The sequence below is a fragment of the Danio rerio genome, chromosome 3 (genome assembly GCF_049306965.1).
Source record: "Danio rerio strain Tuebingen ecotype United States chromosome 3, GRCz12tu, whole genome shotgun sequence".
Taxonomy (NCBI): Eukaryota; Metazoa; Chordata; class Actinopteri; order Cypriniformes; family Danionidae; genus Danio; species Danio rerio.
The window spans coordinates 12,537,622-12,564,550 of NC_133178.1; the positions used below are offsets into that span (position 1 = coordinate 12,537,622).

The 26,929-nt window shown below is 36.3% G+C and overlaps 1 protein-coding gene across 5 annotated transcripts in view; it reads left to right on the forward strand.

Moving 5' to 3' along the window:
• The first annotated feature begins 16,480 nt into the window (after nt 1–16,480).
• Nucleotides 16,481–26,929, forward strand: part of zgc:63569 — a 55,591-nt gene continuing 45,142 nt past the window's right edge. For 2 of the 5 annotated variants that reach the window (XM_073936117.1, XM_073936109.1), the window contains exon 1: nt 16,481–16,623. In XM_073936117.1, the coding sequence (XP_073792218.1) occupies nt 16,596–16,623 (28 nt within the window). In that variant the 5' untranslated portion in view covers nt 16,481–16,595. 5 annotated transcript variants of the gene reach the window in all.

Here is a 26,929-nt window from a genome sequence, read left to right on the forward strand (position 1 = left end):
CTAGAATCATGCTAACAACATGCTAATTCATGCTAGATTCATGTTAGTAACATGCTAATTCATGCTAGAATCTTGCTAGTATCATGCTAATTCATATTAGCATCGTGCTAACAACATGCTAATTCATGCTAGAATCATGTTAGTAACATGCTAATTCATGCTAGAATCATGCTAACAACATGCTAATTCATGCTAGAATCATGCTAATAACATGCTAATTCATGCTAGAATCATGCTAACAACATGCTAATTCATGCTAGAATCATGCTAGTAACATGCTAATTCATGCTAGAATCATGCTAACAACATGCTATTTCATGCTAGAATCATGCTAGTGAAATGCTAATTCATGCTAGAATCATGCTAACAACATGCTAATTCATGCTAGAATCATGCTAGTAACATGCTAATTCATGTTAGAATCATGCTAACAACATGCTAATTCATGCTAGAATCATGCTAATAACGTGCTAATTCATGCTAGAATCATGCTAGTAACATGCTAATTCATGTTAGAATCATGCTAACAACATGCTAATTCATGCTAGAATCATGCTAGTAACATGCTAATTCATGCTAGAAGCATGCTAACAACATGCTAATTTATGCTAGAATCATGCTAGTAGCATGCTAATTCATGCTAGAATCTTGCTAGTAACATGCTAAATCATGCTAGAATCATGCTAACAACATGCTAATTCATGCTAGAATCATGCTAACAACATGCTAATTCATGCTAGAATTGTGCTAATTCATGCTAAAATCATGCTAGTAACATGCTAATTCATTCTAGAATCATGCTAGTAACATGCTAATTCATGCTAGAATCGTGCTAACAACATGCTAATTCATGTTAAAATCATGCTAACAACATGCTAATTAATGCTAAAATCATGCTAGTAACATGCTAATTCATGCTAAATTCATGCTAACAACATGCTAATTCATGCTAAAATCATGCTAGTAACATGCTAATTCATGCTAGAATCATGCTAACAACATGCTATTTCACGTTAAAATCATGGTAATAACATGCTTATCTATCTATCTATCTATCTATCTATCTATCTATCTATCTATCTTTTCATACTTTTTAAAACTGTTTAAACTAAATAAACTATCACCGTCAGGCTTTCACAAGCCAGCCTCAAAGTTTGTTCTCAAACTTTAAGAATCTAGTTATTATTCTTCTTCTTCTTATTCTTCTGAGACTAATTTCTAAGTGTATCTCCTCCTAAACTTTTCAAGCTTCATACTTCAAACTTTCGTCAAACCTTCAAACTGGTCTGACTCGGGTTGCTATATCCTTTCCGACTGATCCGACTTTCGGTTTTCCGAAAAACGACCCGGAAAATTCCCAAAATTCCCATTGACTTAACATTGGGTCAAACTTTGTGACCTCATAACTCTGCATCAGACTGTCCTACAGACTTCTAACTGGGCTCATTTAACTCAGTCTAGCCAGCAGCCAATAACTGATGACCTTTTAACTTACTAGCCACTCCCTAGCAACCACTTTTGGCACCCTAGCAACTGTCCCATAGACTTCCATTGTAAAAGACTGCCATTGACTTAACATTGAGTCAACCTTTGTGAGCTTATAACCCTGCATCAGTCTGTCCTACAGACTAGAGTCAGGCCTCATTCAACTCAGTAGCCAATCACTGATGACCTTTAGACTTACTAGCCACTCCCTAGCAACCACTTATGGCACCCTAGCAACTGTCCCGTAGACTTCCATTGTAAAAGACTCTCATTGACTTAACATGGGATCAAACTTTGTGAGCTCATAACTCTGCATCAGACTGTCATACAGACTAATGGCTGAGCTCATTTAACTCAGACTACCAAACTGCCAATAACTGATGAGCTTTTAACTTTCTAGCCACACCCCTAACTACCACATACTGCACCCTAGCAACTGTCCCGTAGACTTCCATTACAAAAGACTCTCATTGACTTAACATGGGATCAAACTTTGTGAGCTCATAACTCTGCATCAGACTGTCATACAGACTAATGGCTGAGCTCATTTAACTCAGACTACCAAACTGCCAATAACTGATGAGATTTTAACTTTCTAGCCACACCCCTAACTACCACATACTGCACCCTAGCAACTGTCCCGTAGACTTCCATTAAAATAGGCCAAGATGCATATCTTTGCAAAGCAGTGTCATAGAGACATGGGGGTTGGTTCTTTGACTAAGACAACCAACCACATTCAAGTTCACTCTGTAACCTCGCCCATAGCAACAAAACAGAACACCCTAGCAACCATTCATCAACAGCTATATCTCAGCATCAGAACATCGTAGAGACTTGGAGATTGGCTCGTTTGACTCATGCTAGCAAACGGAACTTCCTATATGCTACACATGCTAGCAGTGACTAGCTACATGCTAATATTGACTAGCCAAGTACTGTAACTTGCTAGAAATGCTTACTAAGTATAAATGTTTTATCAAGCATGTATGTGAGGCTTGCCTAGTAACCAACCAGGGTACCCTAGCAACTGCCTAGCAACCACCCAAATTACCCTAGCAACCGCCTAGCAACCACCTAGCAACGGCCTAGTAATGTCTTAGTAAGGGCCTAGCGACCACTCAGGACACCCTAGCAACCGCCTAGCAACGCCTTAGCAACCACTCAGAATACCTTAGCAACCACCTAGCAACACCTTAGCAACCACCTAGCAACCACTTGGGACACCTTAGCAACCGCCTAGCAACACCTTAGCAACCACCTAGCAACCACTCAGAACACCCTAGCAACTGCCTAGCAACGCCTTAGCAACCACCTAGCAACCACTCAGGACACCCTAGCAACCACCTAGCAACCACTTGGGACACCTTAGCAACCGCCTAGCAACACCTTAGCAACCACCTAGCAACCACTCAGAACACCCTAGCAACTGCCTAGCAACGCCTTAGCAACCACCTAGCAACCACTCAGGACACCCTAGCAACCGCCTAGCAACGCCTTAGCAACCACTCAGAATACCCTAGCAACCATCTAGCAACCACTTAGGACACCTTAGCAACCACCTAGCAACACCTTAGCAACCACCTAGCAACCACTCAGAACACCCTAGCAACTGCCTAGCAACGCCTTAGCAACCACCTAGCAACCACTCAGGACACCCTAGCAACCACCTAGCAACGCCTTAGCAACCACTCAGAATACCTTAGCAACCACCTAGCAACCGCTTAGGACACCTTAGCAACCACCTAGCAACACCTTAGCAACCACTCAGAACACCCTAGCAACTGCCTAGCAACACCTTAGCGACCACCTAGCAACCACTCAGGACACCCTAGCAACCACCTAGCAACACCTTAGCAACCACTCAGAACACCCTAGCAACCGCCTAGCAACACCTTAGCAACATCCTAGCAACCACTCAGAATACCCTAGCGACCACCTTGCAACACCTTAGTAACCACTTAGCAACTAGTCAGAACACCTTAGCAACTGCCTAGCACCACCTTAGCAACCACCTAGCAACCACTCAAAACACCCTAGCTACCGTCTAGCAACACCTTAGCAACCACCTAGCAACTAGTCAGACCAGCTTAGCAACTGCCTTGCACCACCTTAGCAACCACCTAGCAACCACTTAAAACACCCTAGCAACCGCCTAGTAAAATGCTAATTCATGCTAGAATCATGCTAGTAACATGCTAATTCATGCTAGAATCATGCTAACAACATGCTAATTCATGTAAGAATCATGCTACTAACATGCTAATTCATGCTAGAATTATCCTACTAGCATGCTAATTCATGCTAGAATCATGCTAGTAACATGCTAATTCATGCTAGAATCACGCTAACAACATGCTAATTCATGCTAGTAATATGTTAACTCAAGCTAAAATCATACTAACATTCTATTTACACTTTAAAACCACTTCAAACTTTCAGATTCGGCTTTTCAAGCCACCATAAAGTTTGTCCTCAAACTTTAATATCTAGTTATTATTATTAGGCTGGCTTGTGTAGCAAGCCAGACTACTGTTATCCTATTAAACTTATTATTATTAATATTATTATTCTTCTTCTGAGACTAAAAATTAAACTCTATCTCGTCCTAGGCCATTCAAGCTATGACCATCAAACTCGGGTCAGACCTCCGAACTATTCTGACTCGAGTTGCTATATCTTTTCCGACTGATCCGACTTTCGGTTTTCCGAAAAACGTCCCGGGACCGTCGGAAAAATCCCATAGACGTAACATTGGATCAAACTTTGTGACCTCATAACTCCGCATCAGAATGTCACACAGACTTCTAACTGGGCTCATTTAACTCAGACTATCAAACTGCCAATGACTGATCACCTTTAAACTTTCTGGCCACGCCCTAGCAACCACTTTTGGACCCTAGAAACCGTCCCATAGACTTCCATTGCAAAAGACTCTCATTGACTTTACATTGGATCAAACTTTGTGAGCTCATAACTTTGCATCTGACTGTCCTACAGACTAACGGCTGAGCTCATTTAACTCAGTCTAGCCAGCAGCCAATCGCCGATGGCCTTTTAACTTTCTAGCCACGCCCTAACAACCAGATACTGCACCCTAGCAACTGTCCCATAGACTGCAATTAAAGAGGTTCAGACTGATATTGTCATGCTGCAGTGTGATAGAGACATGGGGGTTGTGTTTAACTGTTCATACTGGCAAGAAGCTTTGATACATCATCAGTCTAAGCTGTCAATCAACTCCATAGCAACAAAACAGACTAACCTAGCAACGATATGGCACCAGCTATATCTCAGCATCAGAACATCGTAGAGAGGCGGGGGTTGGCTTGTTTGACTCATGCTCTTACACCATCTATCTATCTATCTATCTATCTATCTATCTATCTATCTATCTATCTATCTATCTATCTATCTATCTATCTATCTATCTATCTCTAACTATCTATCTATCTATCTATCTTTCTGTCTATCTATCTATCTATCTATCTATCTATCTATCTATCTATCTACCTTTACCTATCTATCTATCTGTCTGTCTGTCTGTCTGTCTGTCTGTATCTATCTATCTATCTATCTATCTATCTATCTATCTATCTATCTATCTATCTATCTATCTATCTACCTCTACCTATCTATCTATCTATCTATCTATCTATCTATCTATCTATTTATCTATCTATCTATCTATCTATCTATCTATCTATCTATCTATCCATCATGCTAACAACATGCTAATTCATGCTAGAATCATGCTAGTTACATGCTAATTCATGCTAGAATCATGCTAGTCACATGCTAATTCATGCTAGAATCATGCTAGTCACATGCTAATTCATGCTAGAATCATGCTAACAACATGCTAATTCATGCTAGAATCATGCTAATTTATGCTAAAATCATGCTAGTAACATGCTAATCCATGCTAAAATCATGCTAACAACATGCTAATTCATGCTAGATTCATGCTAGTAACATGCTAATTAATGCTAGAATCATGCTAGTATCATGCTAATTCATGCTAGCATCGTGCTAACAACATGCTAATTCATGCTAGAATCATGCTAGTAACATGCTAATTCATGCTAGAATCATGCTAACAACATGCTAATTCATGCTAGAATCATGCTAGTAACATGCTAATTCATGTTAGAATCATGCTAACAACATGCTAATTCATGCTAGAATCATGCTAACAACATGCTAATTCATGCTAGAATCATGCTAACAACATGCTAATTCATGCTAGAATCATGCTAGTGAAATGCTAATTCATGCTAGAATCATGCTAACAACATGCTAATTCATGCTAGAATCATGCTAGTAACATGCTAATTCATGTTAGAATCATGCTAACAACATGCTAATTCATGCTAGAATCATGCTAGTAACATGCTAATTCATGCTAGAAGCATGCTAACAACATGCTAATTTATGCTAGAATCATGCTAGTAGCATGCTAATTCATGCTAGAATCTTGCTAGTAACATGCTAAATCATGCCAGAATCATGCTAACAACATGCTAATTCATGCTAGAATCATGCTAACAACATGCTAATTCATGCTAGAATTGTGCTAATTCATGCTAGAATCATGCTAGTAACATGCTAATTCATGCTAGAATCGTGCTAACAACATGCTAATTCATGTTAAAATCATGCTAACAACATGCTAATTATTGCTAAAATCATGCTAGTAACATGCTAATTCATGCTAAAATCATGCTAACAACATGCTAATTCATGCTAGAATCATGCTAGTAACATGCTAATTCATGCTAAAAGCATGCTAACAACATGCTAAATCATGCTAGAATCATGCTAGTAACATGCTAATTCATGCTAGAATCATGCTAGTAACATGCTAATTCATGCTAGAATCATGCTAACAACGTGCTAATTCATGCTAGAATTATGCTAATAACATGCTAATTCATGCTAAAATCATGCTAGTAACATGCTAATTCATGTTAAAATCATGCTAGGTACATGCTAATTCATGCTAGGATCATGCTAGTAACATGCTAATTCATGCTAGAATCGTGCTAACAACATGCTAATTCATGCTAGAATCATGCGAACAACATGCTAATTCATGCTAGAATCATGCTAGTAACATGCTAATTTATGCTAAAATCATGCTAACAACATGCTAATTCATGCTAAAATCATGCTAGTAACATGCTTATTCATGCTAGAATCATGCTAACAACATGCTATTTCACGTTAAAATCATGCTAATAACATGCTAATCTATCTATCTATCTCTCTATCTCTCTATCTATCTATCTATCTATCTATCTATCTATCTATCTATCTATCTATCTTTTCACACTTTTTAAAACTGTTTAAACTAAATAAACTATTACTGTCAGGCTTTCACAAGCCAGCCTCAAAGTTTGTTCTCAAACTTTAAGAATCTAGTTATTCTATATTATTCTTCTTCTGAGACTAAAAATTAAACTCTATCTCCTCCTAGGCCATTCAAGCTATGACCATCAAACTTGGGTCAGACCTCCGAACTATTCTGACTCGAGTTGCTATATCCTTTCCGACTGATCCGACTTTCGGTTTCCCGAAAAACGTCCCGGGACCGTCGGAAAAATCCCATAGACGTAACATTGGATCAAACTTTGTGACCTCATAACTCTGCATCAGAATGTCACACAGACTTCTAACTGGGCTCATTTAACTCAGACAATCAAACTGCCAATGACTGATCACCTTTAAACTTTCTGGCCACGCCCTAGCAACCACTTTTGGACCCTAGAAACCGTCCCATAGACTTCCATTGCAAAAGACTCTCATTGACTTTACATGGGATCAAACTTTGTGAGCTCATAACTCTGCATCAGACTGTCCTACAGACTAATGGCTAGGCTCATTTAACTCAGTCTAGCCAGCAGCCAATCACCGATGGCCTTTTAACTTTCTAGCCACACCCTAACAACCAGATACTGCACCCTAGCAACTGTCCCATAGACTGCAATTAAAGAGGTTCAGACTGATATTGTCATGCTGCAGTGTGATAGAGACATGGGGGTTGTTTTTAACTGTTCATACTGGCAAGAAGCTTTGATACATCATCAGTCTAAGCTGTCAATCAACTCCATAGCAACAAAACAGACTAACCTAGCAACGATATGGCACCAGCTATATCTCAGCATCAGAACATCGTAGAGAGGCGGGGGTTGGCTTGTTTGACTCATGCTCTTACACCATCTATCTATCTATCTATCTATCTATCTATCTATCTATCTATCTATCTATCTATCTATCTATCTATCTATCTATCTATCTACCTCTACCTACCTATCTATCTATCTGTCTGTCTGTCTGTCTGTCTGTCTGTCTGTCTGTCTGTCTGTCTGTCTCTATCTATCTATCTATCTATCTATCTATCTATCTATCTATCTATCTTTCTATCTATCTATCTATCTATCTATCTATCTATCTATCTATCTATCTATCTATCTATCTATCTATCTATCTATCTATCTATCTATCTATCTATCTATCCATCATGCTAACAACATGCTAATTCATGCTAGAATCATGCTAGTTACATGCTAATTCATGCTAGAATCATGCTAGTCACATGCTAATTCATGCTAGAATCATGCTAGTCACATGCTAATTCATGCTAGAATCATGCTAACAACATGCTAATTCATGCTAGAATCATGCTAATTTATGCTAAAATTATGCTAGTAACATGCTAATCCATGCTAGAATCATGCTAACAACATGCTAATTCATGCTAGATTCATGCTAGTAACATGCTAATTCATGCTAGAATCATGCTAGTATTATGCTAATTCATGCTAGCATCGTGCTAACAACATGCTAATTCATGCTAGAATCATGCTAGTAACATGCTAATTCATGCTAGAATCATGCTAACAACATGCTAATTCATGCTAGAATCATGCTAGTAACATGCTAATTCATGCTATAATCATGATAACAACATGCTAATTCATGCTAGAATCATGCTAGTAACATGCCAATTCATGCTAGAATCATGCTAACAACATGCTAATTCATGCTAGAATCATGCTAACAACATGCTAATTCATGCTAGAACCATGCTAACAACATGCTAATTCATGCTAGAATCATGCTAGTGAAATGCTAATTCATGCTGGAATCATGCTAACAACATGCTAATTCATGCTAGAATCATGCTAGTAACATGCTAATTCATGTTATAATCATGCTAACAACATGCTAATTCATGCTAGAATCATGCTAGTAACATGCTAATTCATGCTAGAAGCATGCTAACAACATGCTAATTTATGCTAGAATCATGCTAGTATCATGCTAATTCATGCTAGAATCTTGCTAGTAACATGCTAAATCATGCTAGAATCATGCTAACAACATGCTAATTCATGCTAGAATCATGCTAACAACATGCTAATTCATGCTAGAATTGTGCTAATTCATGCTAAAATCATGCTAGTAACATGCTAATTCATGCTAGAATCATGCTAGTAACATGCTAATTCATGCTAGAATCGTGCTAACAACATGCTAATTCATGTTAAAATCATGCTAACAACATGCTAATTATTGCTAAAATCATGCTAGTAACATGCTAATTCATGCTAAAATCATGCTAACAACATGTTAATTCATGCTAAAATCATGCTAACAACATGCTAATTCATGCTAGAATCATGCTAACAACATGCTATTTCACGTTAAAATCATGGTAATAACATGCTAATCTATCTATCTATCTATCTATCTATCTATCTATCTATCTATCTATCTATCTATCTATCTATCTATCTATCTATCTATCTATCTATCTATCTATCTATCTATCTTTTCATACTTTTTAAAACTGTTTAAACTAAATAAACTATTACCGTCAGGCTTTCACAAGCCAGCCTCAAAGTTTGTTCTCAAACTTTAAGAATCTAGTTATTATTCTGCTTCTTCTTCTTCTTCTTCTTTCTTCTGAGACTAATTTTAAAGTCTATCTCCTCCTAACCCTTTCAAGCTTCATACCTCAAACTTTCGTCAAACCTTCAAACTGGTCTGACTCGGGTTGCTATATCTTTTCCGACTGATCCGACTTTCGGTTTTCCGAAAAACGACCCGGAAAATTCCCAAAATTCCCATTGACTTAACATTGGGTCAAACTTTGTCACCTCATAACTCTGCATCAGACTGTCCTACAGACTTCTAACTGGGCTCATTTAACTCAGTCTAGCCAGCAGCCAATAACTGATGACCTTTAAACTTACTAGCCACTCCCTAGCAACCACTTTTGGCACCCTAGCAACTGTCCCATAGACTTCCATTGTAAAAGACTGCCATTGACTTAACATTGAGTCAACCTTTGTGAGCTCATAACTCTGCATCAGACTGTCCTACAGACTAGAGTCAGGCCTCATTCAACTCAGTCTAGTCAGTAGCCAATCACTGATGGCCTTTAGACTTACTAGCCACTCCCTAGCAACCACTTATGGCACCCTAGCAACTGTCCCGTAGACTTCCATTCAAAAGACTCTCATTGACTTAACATGGGATCAAACTTTGTGAGCTCATAACTCTGCATCAGACTGTCATACAGACTAATGGCTGAGCTCATTTAACTCAGACTACCAAACTGCCAATAACTGATGAGCTTTTAACTTTCTAGCCACACCCCTAACTACCACATACTGCACCCTAGCAACTGTCCCGTAGACTTCCATTACAAAAGACTCTCATTGACTTAACATGGGATCAAACTTTGTGAGCTCATAACTCTGCATCAGACTGTCATACAGACTAATGGCTGAGCTCATTTAACTCAGTCTAGCCAGCAGCCAATCACTGATGGCCTTTTAACTTTCTAGCCACACCCCTAACTACCACATACTGCACCCTAGCAACTGTCCTATATAATGTAATTAGCTGTGCTATCAAATGCTTATAAATCTAACATACTAATGACATGCCAATCATGCTAGCAACATACTACTCATATGCTAATCATGCTAATGACATGCTAACTCATACTGGAAACATGCTAATGACATGCTAATTTGAACTAGAATCATGCTAGTAACATGCTAATTCATACTAGACTCATGTTAATAACTGGCCTACATGCATATCTTTGCATAGCAGTGTCCTATTGACTTGGGGGATGGCTCATCTGACTCAGACAACCAATGAGCATCTCAATATGATAATAAAGCTCACAAGCCACGCCCCCAAATTGATTCCATAGACTTTCATTAAAATAGGCCAAGATGCATATCTTTGCATAGCAGTGTCATAGAGACAAGGGGGTTGGTTCATTTGACTAAGACAACCAACCACATTCAAGTTCACTCTGTAACCTCGCCCATAGCAACAAAACAGAGTACCCTAGCAACCATTCATCAACAGCTATATCTCAGCATCAGAACATCGTAGAGACTTGGAGATTGGCTCGTTTGACTCATGCTAGCATACGGAACTTCCTATATGCTACACATGCTAGCAGTGACTAGCTACATGCTAATATTGACTAGCCAAGTACTGTAACTTGCTAGAAATGCTTACTAAGTATAAATGTTTTATCAAGCATGTATGTGAGGCTTGCCTAGTAACCAACCAGGGTACCCTAGCAACTGCCTAGCAACCACCCAAACTACCCTAGCAACCGCCTAGCAACGGCCTAGTAATGCCTTAGTAAGGGCCTAGCGACCACTAAGGACACCCTAGCAACCGCCTAGCAACGCCTTAGCAACCACTCAGAATACCTTAGCAACCACCTAGCAACACCTTAGCAACCACCTAGCAACCACTTGGGACACCTTAGCAACCGCCTAGCAACACCTTAGCAACCACCTAGGAACCACTTAGGACACCCTAGCAACCGCCTAGCAACACCTTAGCAACCACCTAGCAACACCTTAGCAACCACCTAGCAACCACTTAGCAACACCTTAGCAACCACCTAGCAACCACTCAGAACACCCTAGCAACTGCTTAGCAACGCCTTAGCAACCACCTAGCAACCACTCAGGACACCCTAGCAACCACCTAGCAACACCTTAGCAACCACCTAGCAACCACTCAGGACACCCTAGCAACCACCTAGCAACTCCTTAGCAACCACTCAGAATACCCTAGCAACCGCCTAGCAACACCTTAGCAACCACCTAGCAACCACTTAGGACACCCTAGCAACCGCCTAGCAACACCTTAGCAACCACCTAGCAACACCTTAGCAACCACCTAGCAACCACTTAGGACACCTTTGCAACCACCTAGCAACACCTTAGCAACCACCTAGCAACCACTCAGAACACCCTAGCAACCGCCTAGCAAGACCTTAGCAACCATCTAGCAACCACTTAGGACACCCTAGCAACCGCCTAGCAACACCTTAGCAACCACCTAGCAACACCTTAGCAACCACCAAGCAACCACTTAGGATACCTTAGCAACCACCTAGCAACACCTTAGCAACCACTCAGAACACCCTAGCAACCGCCTAGCAACACCTTAGCAACAACCTAGCAACCACTCAGAATACCCTAGCGACCACCTTGCAACACCTTAGTAACCACTAAGCAACTAGTCAGAACACCTTAGCAACTGCCTAGCACCACCTTAGCAACCACCTAGCAACCACTCAAAACACCCTAGCAACCGTCTAGCAACACCTTAGCAACCACCTAGCAACTAGTCAGACCACCTTAGCAACTGCCTGGCACCACCTTAGCAACCACTTAAAACACCCTAGCAACCGCCTAGTAAAATGCTAATTCATGCTAGAATTATGCTAACAACATGCTAATTCATGCTAGAATCATACTAGTAACATGCTAATTTATGCTAGATTTATGCTAACAACATGCTAATTCATGCTAGAATCATGCTAGTAACATGCTAATTCATGCTAGAATCATGCTAACATGCTAATTCATGTAAGAATCATGCTACTAACATGCTAATTCATGCTAGAATTATCCAAGTAGCATGCTAATTCATGCTAGAATCATGCTAGTAACATGCTAATTCATGCTAGAATCACGCTAACAACATGCTAATTCATGTTAGAAACATGCTAGTAACTTGCTAATTCATGCTAGAATCATGCTAACAACATGCTAATTCATGTAAGAATCATGCTACTAACATGCTAATTCATGCTAGTAATATGTTACCTCAAGCTAAAATCATACTAACATGCTATTTACACTTTAAAACCACTTCAAACTTTCAGATTCGGCTTTTCAAGCCACCATAAAGTTTGTCCTCAAACTTTACTATCTAGTTAATATTATAATTAATATTATTTTTATTAATTTCTATTAAAAATTAGTCAATGCACTGTGTGTTTTTACTGTCTATGCAGGCCCGTTGGGGGTTTGGGTGGTTTAAAAGACCCACCCCCCTTCTTACAAAGTCCAGAATTTGGCTCCATATGAGCTCATTTTTCCCTTTTTTGACAGTATGCCTTCATAAATTGTGAAAATAACCAATAGAAGAAGGTTTTAGAAAGAACAACAAATAAAATAACCAATAAAATAAGTTTTTTTTTTTGTATTATTTAAATAGACAAATTGAGGAATGGAGGAAATGAGCTGGCCAGTTTGTTATTTGCTTATAGGTTTTAACAGATTCCCAATTATTTTTTTATGATGGATGATAAAGTAACAATTGATTTTTTTTCTTCACATTTCTAAAATTCTAATCTCATTACATTATATATAAAACTCTTATAACTTAAAGTTTAAATGCACATTTTTAAATAAATATACATTTTTGCAAACAAAAAAATTGTAAGATAAGCACTTTGACAAATCTGTAGGAGGTATTTTGTTGCATCAATAAGTATGGTAATGATAACCATCAAACCACAAACTAATCCAGCACAAATTAATGCTTAAAATGGCACTAAAATGCAGTATGTGAACCTAATAATTTGAGGCGAATAACTACCAAAAGATCTTTTTTTTTTTTTTTTTTTCTTAAGAAAAAAACACTCCTTTTAATAGGTTGGCTACAGGTCTGTGTCTATGGTTAACAAGAGCTAAGCATAAATGGCTTTCCATTAACTAACGTTAATAAAGATAATTAAATATAAAAATATAGCCTATTGTTCATTATTTGGTCATGTTAGTAAGTACAATAACATTAATTAAAAGAACCTTGTTGTAAAATTGTGACCAAGTTTACTTCAAAAGTCCAGTGCAAGGGGGAAAATTACAAATTACAACAAATGATTTAGGAAGTCTCAACCTAAGGAGCCAAACCAAATGAAAGAATAGAGATGACTGTGAAAACAGTTTAAAAACAGTGTAAACGCAGGGCTTTCATAAGGTATTTGATTGTTGTTCATACAGTTTGTTTAGTCATGAAATGACAGAATCACAAAGGCATTATTTAACAATTAATTATAAACAATTATTGCTACTGATTATTATTATTATTTATTGTTTACAATCATAATGTGTAGTGGAGAATTAGAATTAAATGGTCTACTTCCCTTGCTCTGTTGTGTGTCATTGTTTTTGTTTCATGTATTCATTTTATTGTATTTACATGTTGGTAATAAAGCCTTAAAGTCAGTTATTTTCAGTCAGGGTATTTGCATCTTCCATATTTACCCACTAGAGGGCCTCAGTAAATTAGCAAAAATGGTTTATAATACATTTATTCATGCATTCATTTTCTTTTCTGCCTAGTCCCTTTATTAATCTGGGGTTGCCACAGCGGGATGAACCAACAACTTATCAAGCAAATGTTTTATGCAGCGGATGCCCTTCCATCTGCAACCCATCACTGAGAAACATCCATACACACACCACAAACAATTTTTAGCTGACCCAGTTCACCTATAGCGCATGTCTTTGGACTGTGGGGGAAACCGGAGCACCCGAAGGAAACCCACGCCAACATGGCGAGAACATGCAAACTTCACACAGAAATGCCAACTGACCCAGCTGAGGCTCCAATCAGTGAACTTCTTGTTGTGAGGCAAAAGCGCTACCCACTGCGCCATCGCGTCGCTGGTTTATATAATATATAAAACACATTTTTCTCTGCCTCCTGTATTTATATTTAGTTATTTCACTTTGAAGACAATGAAAACAACCTATTTTTGTCATAAATGTGAAATTACTGAACCCACATAAAGAATAATGCAAAGAAAAACGGTTTGAAAGAAACTTTCACACACTTTTGCATCTGAACTTTCAGGCATATCTTGTACGAATTTTTCATGTTAAAAAAGCCTCAAAGTCATTTATAGGGCAGCACGGTGGCACAGTGGGGAGCACAACCGCCTCACAGCAAGGAGGTCACTGATTCGAGCCCCGGCTTGGTCAGTTGGCATTTCTGTGTGGAGTTTGCATGTTCTCTCCATGTTCGCATGGGTTTCCTCCAGGTGCTCCGGTTTCCCCCACAAGTCCAAAAACATGTGGTGGGTGATGGGTTGCAGCTGGAAGGGCATCTGTGTAAAACAAGTCAAGGCGCTGTGTAAAACATCCGCTGGATAAGTTGGCAGTTCATTTCACTGTGATTAATAAAGGGACTAAGCCGAAAAGAAAAAGAATGAATGTATACATACATTTTTAGATTATATATAAAGGGATAAAATGTGATTGTGGCCTACAAAACCATCATAAGTGACACATTTTTGGAAAATTAGATTTATACATCATCTGAAAACTGAATAAATCAAACAATTTGTAATGTAATATAATGTGACAGTGTAGTGTCCCCTTCACTTTTACTGGGGCATTAGGACTCACACAGATCGCAGGGTGAGCGAAAAAATGGGTAGAAAAAAATAAACCCATTTTTTTTAGAGTGTAGGCAGACCGATTCATAATAAAGTTTCAAGTCAATACAAAATGTTCTAAAATTAGGCAAACACTGAATAACTCTGCATTTGTGAAGATGGAAAAGACCACAAAGAGTTACAAATTTCAACATATTGTCCATTTCCTCACAATCCGACTCCCAAATCAAAAACAATAAATTAATTGTAAAAAAATCTAAAAGTTTTCTGTAAGCTGAGAAGACAGGCTAAGATATTTGTCCAAATATTTCTACATAATTGCATTCTAAAAATAAATGCGCTATTGTTTCCAGATTAGAATTACAGAATGTGCATTGCGAAGAATTGTTTATATTAAATTTAGACAGCTATAATATAATATAATATAATATAATATAATATAATATAATATAATATAATATAATATAATATAATGGGTATTATAGGTAGCGCAGTGGGTAGCGCTGTCACCTCACAGCAAGAAAGTCGCTGGTTCGAGCCTCGGCTGGGTCAGTTGTCATTTCTGTGTGGAGTTTGCAAGTTTTCCCATGTTGATGTGGATTTCCTCCAGGTGCTCCGCTTTCCCCTATAGGTCAATTGTGTATGCTAAATTGTCCGTAGTGTATGTGTGTGAGTGAGAGTGTATGGGTGTTTCCCAGTGATGGATTGCAGCTGGAAAGTCGTCCACTGTGTAAAACATATGCTGGATAAGTTGGCGGATCATTCCTCAGTGGCGACCCTTGATTAATAAAGGGACTAAGCCCAAGGAAAAGGAATCAATGAATGAATAATATAAAATATAATATAATATAATATAATATAATATAATATAATATAATATAATATAATATAATATAATATAATATAATATAATATAAAATAAAATAATATAATATAATATAAAATAATATAATATAATATAATATAATATCATATCATATAAAATAATATAATATAATATAATATAATATAATATAATATAATATAATATAATATAATATAATATAATATAAAATAATATAACATAAAGGAAATTTTATATTTGGCTTATATTATATCCTGCTACCTGAATCAGTTTGTATTAAAATTCACAGTATGTGTGTCCTTTCGTTAATATTATCTTAATAATTTACACGAAAAACAAAAGAAATCTGCTGCACGAGAACGCCCCGTGATTGGTTAAAAGACCTGTCAATCAAATCACTCCCAGCCAGTTTCATCTTTCATGAATCGCTAGTCTGCTCTGCAGTTTGTTGTGGACAGAAGTCCTCATGGTCACTGAAGTATAGTTCACCACAGCTGCTCCACAACACGCTAAGCTGAAATGGATATGGAAGAGAAACCGAAATACGGCAAGTTTACTCGAGTTTTATAATTGTTATGCTGTTTGTTGTGGAAGTTTGCGGTTTGAAACGCAGCCCTCGCATGTCTTGTGCACCATACATAAACTGTAAATCCCTTTAATAACATAAAAAGCGTAACGTTAAACTGCTACCCGGAGAAGTCTTAAGAAATATGTTTTTGGTTATGTCGATATAATGTGGTTTAAAGGGGTTAAACGTGTTGTGTTTGTAAGGCAACGCCTAAAAACTCCCGTTATTTACTCCATGTGTTTGTTATTTGCTTTGGAAATAACGTTACTTTTGATACGTGTAGTGTCCGTTTCCCTATAAACAACAGTCAGATCTGTAAAAATAGGTACTTTCGTCATTTCCCCCTGCTGTAAATGTAAAGGTTTTGCTTTTGGTATCATGATATTTGTTGGCTGAAATCTCGGTGCGTTTATTTATGTCACAGGTTTGTTCATAGATTATTTTAGTAGTTTAGACAGTAGATTGTGTGGTTATAGTGGGCTAACCATAGGTTTCCATTGTATAAAGTGCGTGCATTGTTAGGCTGTGTTGCCAAATCGTGCCAAGTTGTGTTTGTCTGTGTTTAGAAATATGAAACTACACAGCTGTTGTGTGTTTCTGAATGCGAGTGGTTGGACACAATATAGACACTATTGAAAGGGTTGATTGTGATCACCTGATAGTTTGCATATGGTTCCTATCCTGAATTTAAGCATACAGCAATGCAAGCTTGCTTTAACGAGAACATTCCCTCTTGTCTGTTAATGCCCCAAAAATATAAGTTTGAAGAGTTTACATGCAAAAACCTCTTAATGCTGTTTGAAATTTTCCTTTTAATAAGCATTTTATCAGGCTCATGTGTGTAGGATTAGTAATGCCACTTTTTGCAAAGTCATTTTCTTGATTTTTATGGTGAAATATGTCAACATAAACAAAAGAGGCTGAAAAAACTTTGTTTTCGATGGAATAATTTAGACGGCACTTGCATCTAAACATTTTATTTGCTGTTTGTTCAAGTTACTTATCTAAAATTAGCTGAATTACCACAACTCTTAAGGTTATTAAGATTTTTTTTTCAACAACTTAATTGTTTAATCTTTAATTCACTTACAAATTCAGGGTATATGTAGAAATGCTGAAGGTAATTTCAATACCTTTTTCAAAGATTTTTTTAAAGACCTTCTCAGAATATTTTAAGACCTCATCAACACTTCATGTTATAATCAGTATCAAACCTTTAACTTAATAAACAGTTGTTAATAAACAGTTGTAGTTTGATCAATCGAGCACAACAATGCAACAGAACTCAGATGAGCTCGGAAGAAACAAAGCTTGAAATAATAAATTACGTGGTTGTTTTCAGTGACAGGCTTTAGCCACTGTTTAAACTCGTCTTTCTCCAACTAGGAGCACGCAAACTTACATTTTCCCATTTTGCCATCTTTTCTGCTCTTTGGTTTCACTACAGGTGGAGAGCGTCACATCACCTTCCCGCGTTTCTTGCAAATTACGTGACATCACTCAGACGGAGGAGCTTTTGCCGTATGCGCCTCGGCACGTAATTGTTATTATTACAAGAAAAATAAATATATTATACTTTTTTTTGAAGTCAAACACTTTGGACAACGCTTGAACAAAACTTAAGACCTTATAAAAATGTGAATAAGATTTTTAAATACCTTTTTAAGGGCCTTCATTTTCTAATAATTGGTTTATTAACTTTTAATACTTTTTAAAGACCCTGAAATTTGCAAAAAATAATATAAGTTAATTTATTTCCTTCATGTTATCCCAACACAAATCCTTTCCCTTTCTATTATACTGGTGGATCTCCTTTTGAGTACATTTGGTAACCAGCAGCATAGAGCACAAAGTCATGGGAGGCCCACTTAGATGAGTCTGAGTTCATGTAATTAAAGGGTGGAATATGGTATGGTGCTTTTTAAAGAAATAAAGTAAGGCCTTTACCGCTTAATTTTAAACTAGCGTGCCTTGCTGAGCTGTGTTTATGTGCTATTTCTGTGGTCGAGAGCCTGAATGTGACCACAGCTGTTTCAAATTAGGGAACGGGCAACTTTTACATTCACTTCAACTTCTCTTAATAGATCGCAAGCAATGTTTTTCATTTGAAAAGTGTAGTATTGGCTAATTAGAGTTTGATTTCAATACCAGAAACATGATTAGATGCCTTTTGTTTCATCAAGGATGTACTTGCATAAGCAATTCTAACCCTAAAATGCCCGTTAAAGGGTTAAGAGTACAAAAGAGCTAGCTTGGCTCTAATAAAATATAAATGAGCATTTGTAGTTTGGCATTATGCAGTCATATGCTGTAAGGCGATACATACTTGTCTTGTATGCTAGTATTTAACTCATCTTAACTCTTGACTGTGGCTTGAGTTATTATGAAAATGATTAACTGGAGTTGTTCACAAAGAATTTTTAGAGGAAATCCTGAATTTGTTAGAGTTTAGAATATTTAGCTTTTTCATTAATCAAACAGCAGAAAAGACTTAAATCAACTTAATAATTTTGTAAAGTTTAGACTGATGAAAAGAGAGAGTTTTTAATGGTATGTAGATCTAAACACCATTTACAGTAAAAGGTCTTCTTGTGATAACATCCGGTCAAAGGAGTGGACTGCTGACAGCAGTTTTCCTCCCATTAGTCATTAAGAGAAATGGAGGAGTTATTGATTTTCCTCCTTTGTTCTCAGTTATGCTGTTAAGGTTATTTGTAACAAAAAAAAAAAACCAAAGAAACAAGAAAAGGGTCAACCTTAAACCCATTTGTCACACAATATATATATAAAATAAAAAAAATGTTTATTTATAACTTGACTTAACATTTTTAATATAACATTTTAATTATTAATTTTTTTTATTTAACTATTTCAGTACAAATAGATACATGTCTTTATCTTTTTGTTTTTTGTTTTTACAAAAGAGAAGAAAAAAACATGCATTGATAATAATAATAATAATAATAATAATAAGGGGAAGAAAAGTGTACAGAAAATTACAACCAACTAAATGCAGACATTCAACAATCACAATCCAATGTTCATTTACTTTCAACATTGACAATGTATCTGTTTACAATTAAACAGTATAAGTTAAAAAAGAAGGAGAGGTCATCTATTAAATGGAAAGCAAAATGTTAAGAGAGTTAGGGCCCTATCATACACCCGGCGCTATGTGGCGCAAGGTGCGACGCAATTGTTGTTTGCTAGTTTCAGCTTGGCGCAAGAGTTGTTTTGACGTTTTCCGCCACGCTGTTTAAATAGCAAATGCGTTTGCGCTCATATGTGCGCCCATAGGCGTTCTGGTCTAAAAAGGAAGGCGTTCTGAGGTGCATTGCTGGTGCGTTGCTATTTTAAGAAACCATAATAGATTTTTCAATAGACCAAAACAAAGCCAATCTAAAGTCCAGCGCAGAGCGCGTTAGTTATGCACTTCGCTTACACACTGCTTAATACACACAAGATGTAGAGCAATAAGCAAATATCTTTACATATGAAAAATAATTAAAATATTAAGGATGCGTATATATAGGATATAATAAGGGTATATTTAGGATATAAGTATAAAGGATTATAATATTACAAAACATATTATTTTCTAGCCTACATAAATTTAAAAACCACTGCCTTTATGTCTTCATCTCGGGAGGCTTTTTCAGTTCATTCATAACAATTTTCTTTTATATAATGTTATTATTATTAGCAGTATTATCTATTATATCCATATTTATATTTGTTTAATTAAAAACTAGCTTAGGTTTGCCCACCTGGCAGGTTTCAGACCATATGGGCATAGCATGTGTATTTGGAAATAACTCACTTCATAAAACTCACTTCATTATTTATTTGTTTGCTGGAAATTAGAACTGAATTTAGATATAGTTTTGAATCTAGCTTTCTAATATTTGTGTTTAGCAAACAAGATGAATTATTTATAGGCTAATTGATGTCTGTGCATACAAGGTTTCCCTATCCACGAGAGCGAAAGTGAAAGTAGATGAGATGCTCTGTTTAACTGTTTTCATGCTAGTGAAATGCTCAGTTTTTCCACTTACACTTACTTTACATCATGTAAATAGCAAATGTGCTTATGGCGCAACGCAACTGGCTCTTAAAGTGAATGGGAGATGAGACTCTGATTGGTTTATTCTCAAAATACACCTATAACTTATTAAGAAAATAAGCTCAACTCTTTTAGATCATGCGCCACGGCGCAAAGCAGATTCTGACACACCCTAAAAGCGTTTGCGCCCTGCGATTTGCACTTTGCGCATGGACCGTCAAAATAGAGCCCTTAAAGTTAAATAACATTGCCACTTTTTAAAGAAATTAGTTTTCCCAGAGCATCTAACCTTTTCCAACTTTTAGAAAATGCATGGTATTAACAAGTCATTGGAATGTAGTTGGAGGCTTATTTGATTTCCAGTGAAGTCGAATATGACGCCTAGCTAATAATGAGGTAAATGCCAAAATATCAAGTTGTGTAGAATAAAACTGGGAGCAAATCTTTGGAACCCTAAAAATGGCTACATCAGGGGATGGGCCTATATTTACCTGCAACACCTCAGACACATTGTAAAATTGTTAATCCACTAATTCTTTAACATAAAGAACATATGACTTAAATCACACTGAGGTGCATGGACATCTGTCACCTCTGTCATCAATATTGGAAAAAAATTCAGATAGCCTGGTTTTTGAGAAATGGATTCTATGATTCTATAATTTTACTTTTAAAATGTATCAGGCAAAGGTGAGCACAAATTGTACTAGAACGTATTCTCTGCAGTGCACCAAAGCTACCATTCTTCCTCAAAACATTGCCCCAATTCATTCTCCCAAGAACATTTTTAATATATTTACATTTAATATATTTATATTATGATATATTAGAGGGAGCATATGAATGTTCAAAATAGAGGAAAGAAGCAGTCAATGCATAAAAATTAATTAATCACAGGCTTTTTGTGAGCATGAAAAGGACAGCTTAAATATTGCAGGCGGGACCATAATAACTATAGTATTTTCAGTGTATTTAAATATTTGTTAAATGAATTTGATAAAGACAGAAATATATACAGTATTACTTTAATGTCATTGGCTATGTTTACATCAGTTATCGAATTATATTTCCAAACAGTGGTATACCTTGAAAACGGTTAACGGTTATCGTCCCATCTAACAACTAGCCCAAACGTTTGTTTTTGAGTCGCTCGTTTATCATGTGACAATATTCAAAGAGATGACGCAAAACCGAGGACTCGAAAAATGAACGGATCAAATCTTTTTCTAGCTCTAAATGCATATGACTGGCTTCTGTCTCTCATGTGAACGACTCACACCCGATAGAGGACTCAAAAAATGAACTAATTTTCTACTCCTCCTGCACAAATGTGTGCATGCGCAAATGAACAAATCACTCCCTGTGATGACTCCTCGTTCTCGAGTCACATAAAAGAATAGTTTAAAATGAACCAATTGTTGGTCTGTGTACCCGCGTATTGAGGCATTGGATGCACAGACTGGTAGAAGACTGTTGTTTTAATAGAATTTGATACTGCATGCTGAATAGAAAGAAAAAAAACCTACACATTTCGCGATGCAGGAGTCTGTGGTCCTTCACTCACTTAATAGGTGCAGAGAATAGTGTCAAACAGCCATGTGTGTATGAAATATCCTGTCGCAAAACGCTGTGAAAAGTCCTTCATGACGATAATAGTTTGATTATGCTGTTTACATGCCTGTACTGCACTTCAATAATACAGCTAAAAATGGCATACTCCACATGTCTTAATTCGATTTCTATATAGTTTGATTATGAACTTAATTAGATGAAATTAATTTAAAAAAGTGACGTTTACAAAGGGCTGGATTTTTTATTTATTTATTATTTTTTTATGATTAATTCAAATTTACGTTTTAAGATGATTTAATGTGAAAATGCCATGTGGAAAACCGCACCGATCTTTGTTCGAACTGCTCTGATCTTAGTTTGGTTTGAACAAGAGCAGAGGTTAGCAGCTTTAACAATGAAATGTGAAAGTACCCGCCCCCATGACATCATTTAGCGGACCTAGTTGAAACCCAGACAGGCAGTCAGGCAGCATAATACAGAGTGGTGCAGAGTGCATCAAATGATCGGTATTTAAAAAAGGGAAAATAAGAAAAAATAGAAAAAAATTATATTATTTTATATTAGACACATCTGGTGCTTTGCTCCTGCTATACGTCCACAACTTCATGCATTGGGTTAAATTAGGCTTTACAATTTCCATGTTCAGTCCTTTACATCCACTGTATCTTTATGAAAATGGCAGCAGCATTACAACCTGTCATTCAATCAGAAAAAGACAAAGTCAAAGCCGAGCTGACAGCCAATCTTTCCTAGGCTTAGCAAAACTTGCAAAAAAACACCTCTGTATTTCTGCAGCTGCAATATATACACAAATATATATTTTTAAATCTTCTGCAACGATATTTAACTCGGGAGTTTGTTTTGCATTTATTTATACCTTGTTGACCAATTTATGTATGGGATGGCCATTAAAATACAATGTTCCTTTACCAGATGTTTTTTTAAGGTACTTATAAAGAGAATGTTAATTCAGTCAAGTTGTTGTTGGAATGTTTTAAGTTGACTAGTTACACAATAAAAAAAATTTAAATCGTGAATCGGTCAAACTTTTATAAAAAACCTAGATTTTTTTTTTTTGCCATATTGCCCAGCCCAATGTTTACATGGTAGTTTCTTAATCAGAGTATTGTCTTAATCGCATTAAAATTTGTGTCCATGTAAACGTACTCACTCCAGATTATTGGTGTCCATGTAAACGTACTCACTGTTCATCTGCCTGTTTTACATTGAATATCATATAATGCCTCATTGGTTCACAACCAACGCCCAACCCTAATGCATAATGAGTTTATTTCAGCTAGTTGTACAGGAAATTATATTTTAGAAGTGAGAAAGTCTGCCAACAGCCAGAAGTAGCACAAAATTTAACTGAGATGCGTGCCCCTCATTCTCTATGCAGGATAAACCTTGTTTATAAGCTTGATTTACACTGATGAGTTGGGCCAGACGGAATCTGACGGAAAGTTTTTTGCTATTTCTGCAGAGAACTTTGGTAAAAATCTGCAGATTTCTGTGGAATTATTTTGGGAGTATCATAACTAAAACCTTAATGAGAAATAAAGAATAATCTCTTTTTAATTTTTTATTTAATGTTTAAAGTGCAAATCCAATTAGATTCTCTTTATTTGGTAGACAAAGCAAGTCTCTCATAAAGTATAATATCTCTTCTAAAAGACAGAAAATATTACTGTACAAACTGCATTGTACATAAATCAGATTAACCTTTTCATATTAGTTAATAATATTACTGTAATTAATAGCATTTTAGCAGATCACCTTCTGCACCTATAATAATCATTATTCATCATTATTAATAAAGTAGGATATATATATATATATATAACATATAAGTTAAGTTATATAATATACATTAATATTCTAGTCATCTCTGGCATAATTTTGACCCATAAAACATATTTTTGTCTATTGAAACATTTTGCATAACGTAAACAATGAAGTCAAAACATTACTAACTTGCTGAACTTTTTGTATTTAATTTATATGTTGTATAAATTTTAATTAAGTGTATATAGAGCTGAATGAACGCCACTGCCATCACGCCCAGCTCACAAAACTGATCAAATGAGGCACATTCAATATTTTCTTGCTTGAAAGGGGGTGTTGAGCTCTGCTTGCTTTTGTTTAAGAGACTGGTCGAACCAGTTTCAACAGTATCGGGCTGTTTCACTGAATCAAATCAGGAAGTTAAAGTCAGATAGTGGTCTGAAAGACTGTGTAACCTAGCTTTACAGCGAGGAAGGATTATTTATCGTATCATCAGACAAACATCAGGATGTGTGGGGAGGATGGTGCTTCCAAAAAGAGCGGTAACGTCACTTAATGATGGTATCTCCTCATGTGCATGTGTTTTCTTGTTTTCAGCATGTCGATAAGCTCTTTGCAAATCTCATTGAGTAACTTAACACTAAAGACGTGCTAGTATGTTTGTTTGAGTAGTTATTTCAAATAGTTTTATTCTTTTACTTTCAGTAGGGCTGCACAATTTTTTAGCATCAGCATCGCAGTGTGTGAATTTGCAATAGTCACAATGTAAAGTTGGGATTATAATTATCCAGGATCCACAGTTCAGAACACGTGATTTGGGCAGTCATTACAAAGTTTAACTAATCTAATCGTTTTTAGGCCTGTCATGAAAAACACTTTTTGATGTGTGATTTATTGTCACAGAAATTGTTGTGATAAGCAATGTTATTGAAATCATGTCATGCACTGATAAATATTTATAATAAAAGAGCATAGTAATGTAAATAGCTATAAACACTTTCAAGGGAGAATGATTTTCATTATTAAGGTCATTTAGATTCTGTAATTTAGATGTTTAAAAAGTATAACAACTTTTTTTTTAACCAGGTAAGTCAATTAGGAACCTGGACCTTTTGGACCTGGCCAAGAGGCAACATAAAAATAAGATACAAAGCTGCAGAGGCACAATACAAAGACAATTTCACAGATGCAGATAATAACTTGTAAAACCAAGGAAAAAGTAAAAACAAGCATGGTGAGCTTGTACTATTAACTGGATCGAATTTTTGAAGAAAGATAGTGGAATGAAAGTGATGAGCTTTAAGGTCTGGTGCAGATCAGCAGCAGAAAACTGAAATGAGTAGCGACCAAATGAAGTGCAAACTACTACAGATTTTGACATGTTTTCTGAATGTTAAGAAGTGACTGTAAATATGGTGGAGTTTTCCCATTAAGAGTTTTGTTAATGAACTGAAACCAATGAATTTGTCGACGTGATTGAAGAGAAGGCCAATTCACTTTAGAATACAGTGATGAGTCTTAAATGGCGCAACCGTAACAAAACAAATGGCTGCATGGTATATAACATCCAGTGTGTGAAGGAGAGGTTTTGAAGCTTATCTGTAAATGAAGTCCACATAATCCAAAAATTGGTAATACTGTTATTTGACCAAATGCTGCTTTGAAGAAAAAGAAGATTTACAGGCTTTAACCTTTTTGAGCAATTCATTTATGTGCGTTTCAAATGACAATTTACCATCTAACCAGATACCTAGCTTTTTGTAGCAGTCAACATAATCAGTCTCGGTACCATCCAATGAGGAAATCTTCGGAGGAAACTCAACATGTGGTAAATTTTAATTAAAAACCATACATTTTATTTCATTAGTATTTAAAACTAAATGAAGATTGGTATAAGTATGTTGGATGTTTAAAACAACTGGTTTGCAGTGAAGAAAGTGCTGTAGTCAAAGAAGAACTAGATTATTAGGTCATGTCCAATTATTGCATAATAAAATTTTGTGAAAGACTGTTATATAGATGTGTTAAGGCAAGCAAATTTAAAGCATTTGACCCTAGAATTTATAATGTTTGCCATTTATTTATAAAAAATTTTTATAACCATACAGTGTTATTTTGTGAATTTGATAATTTAATTCCTGTTCCTCAATACTGTTAGATTCAACCGAACATTATAAAGCATTGTTTAATTAATTTTTAATCTCCTTTGTACATTAAATAGTTTATTTTATTTTATATAATTTTACGTTAGGCCTCTAATGATATGAATAATTCTAAAAATTTAGGGCTTTGCAATTTTGAAAACAATTTACATTGTGATATTTGTTTTCTCTCTGCCGTATATATTACGATATGCTTTCACCAGACGACTTGAATAGCTCTATTTTCAAAGTCATCACTTGCAATGATTTTGTAGGGGAGTGAAATATAAATATGTAATTTATTTTATGTAATTTATTCATAAACTTTAGTCATAAATGAGCAAATATTAAAGTGAAATAAACTGTGCTTTATGGTTTTCTGGAGCGAGCAACAGTATTCAGGTACAGAATAATTAAATGTAAAATAGCTCTGTATAGTCTTCACCATGCAGACTCAAACATATACAGGAAAACTAAATATCAGCTTGTTTAGGAGATCTCATTGAGACCTTTTTAGTTTTGTGTGTCTCCTGAAGCTGCTCTAAAGGCACAACGGTTCACTTTTATGCCATTAGCCATTATTTGCATTCATTCAGCGCAACGACAGAAGTGTGTTTAAACTGCATTAGGGTCATAGAGCTTTGTCTGCACTATACTCTGGCCTGTATGGGAACTAAAGCACAGTCTTTACATGTCTGTCTCAGAAAAGGGTGTGGATGTTTAC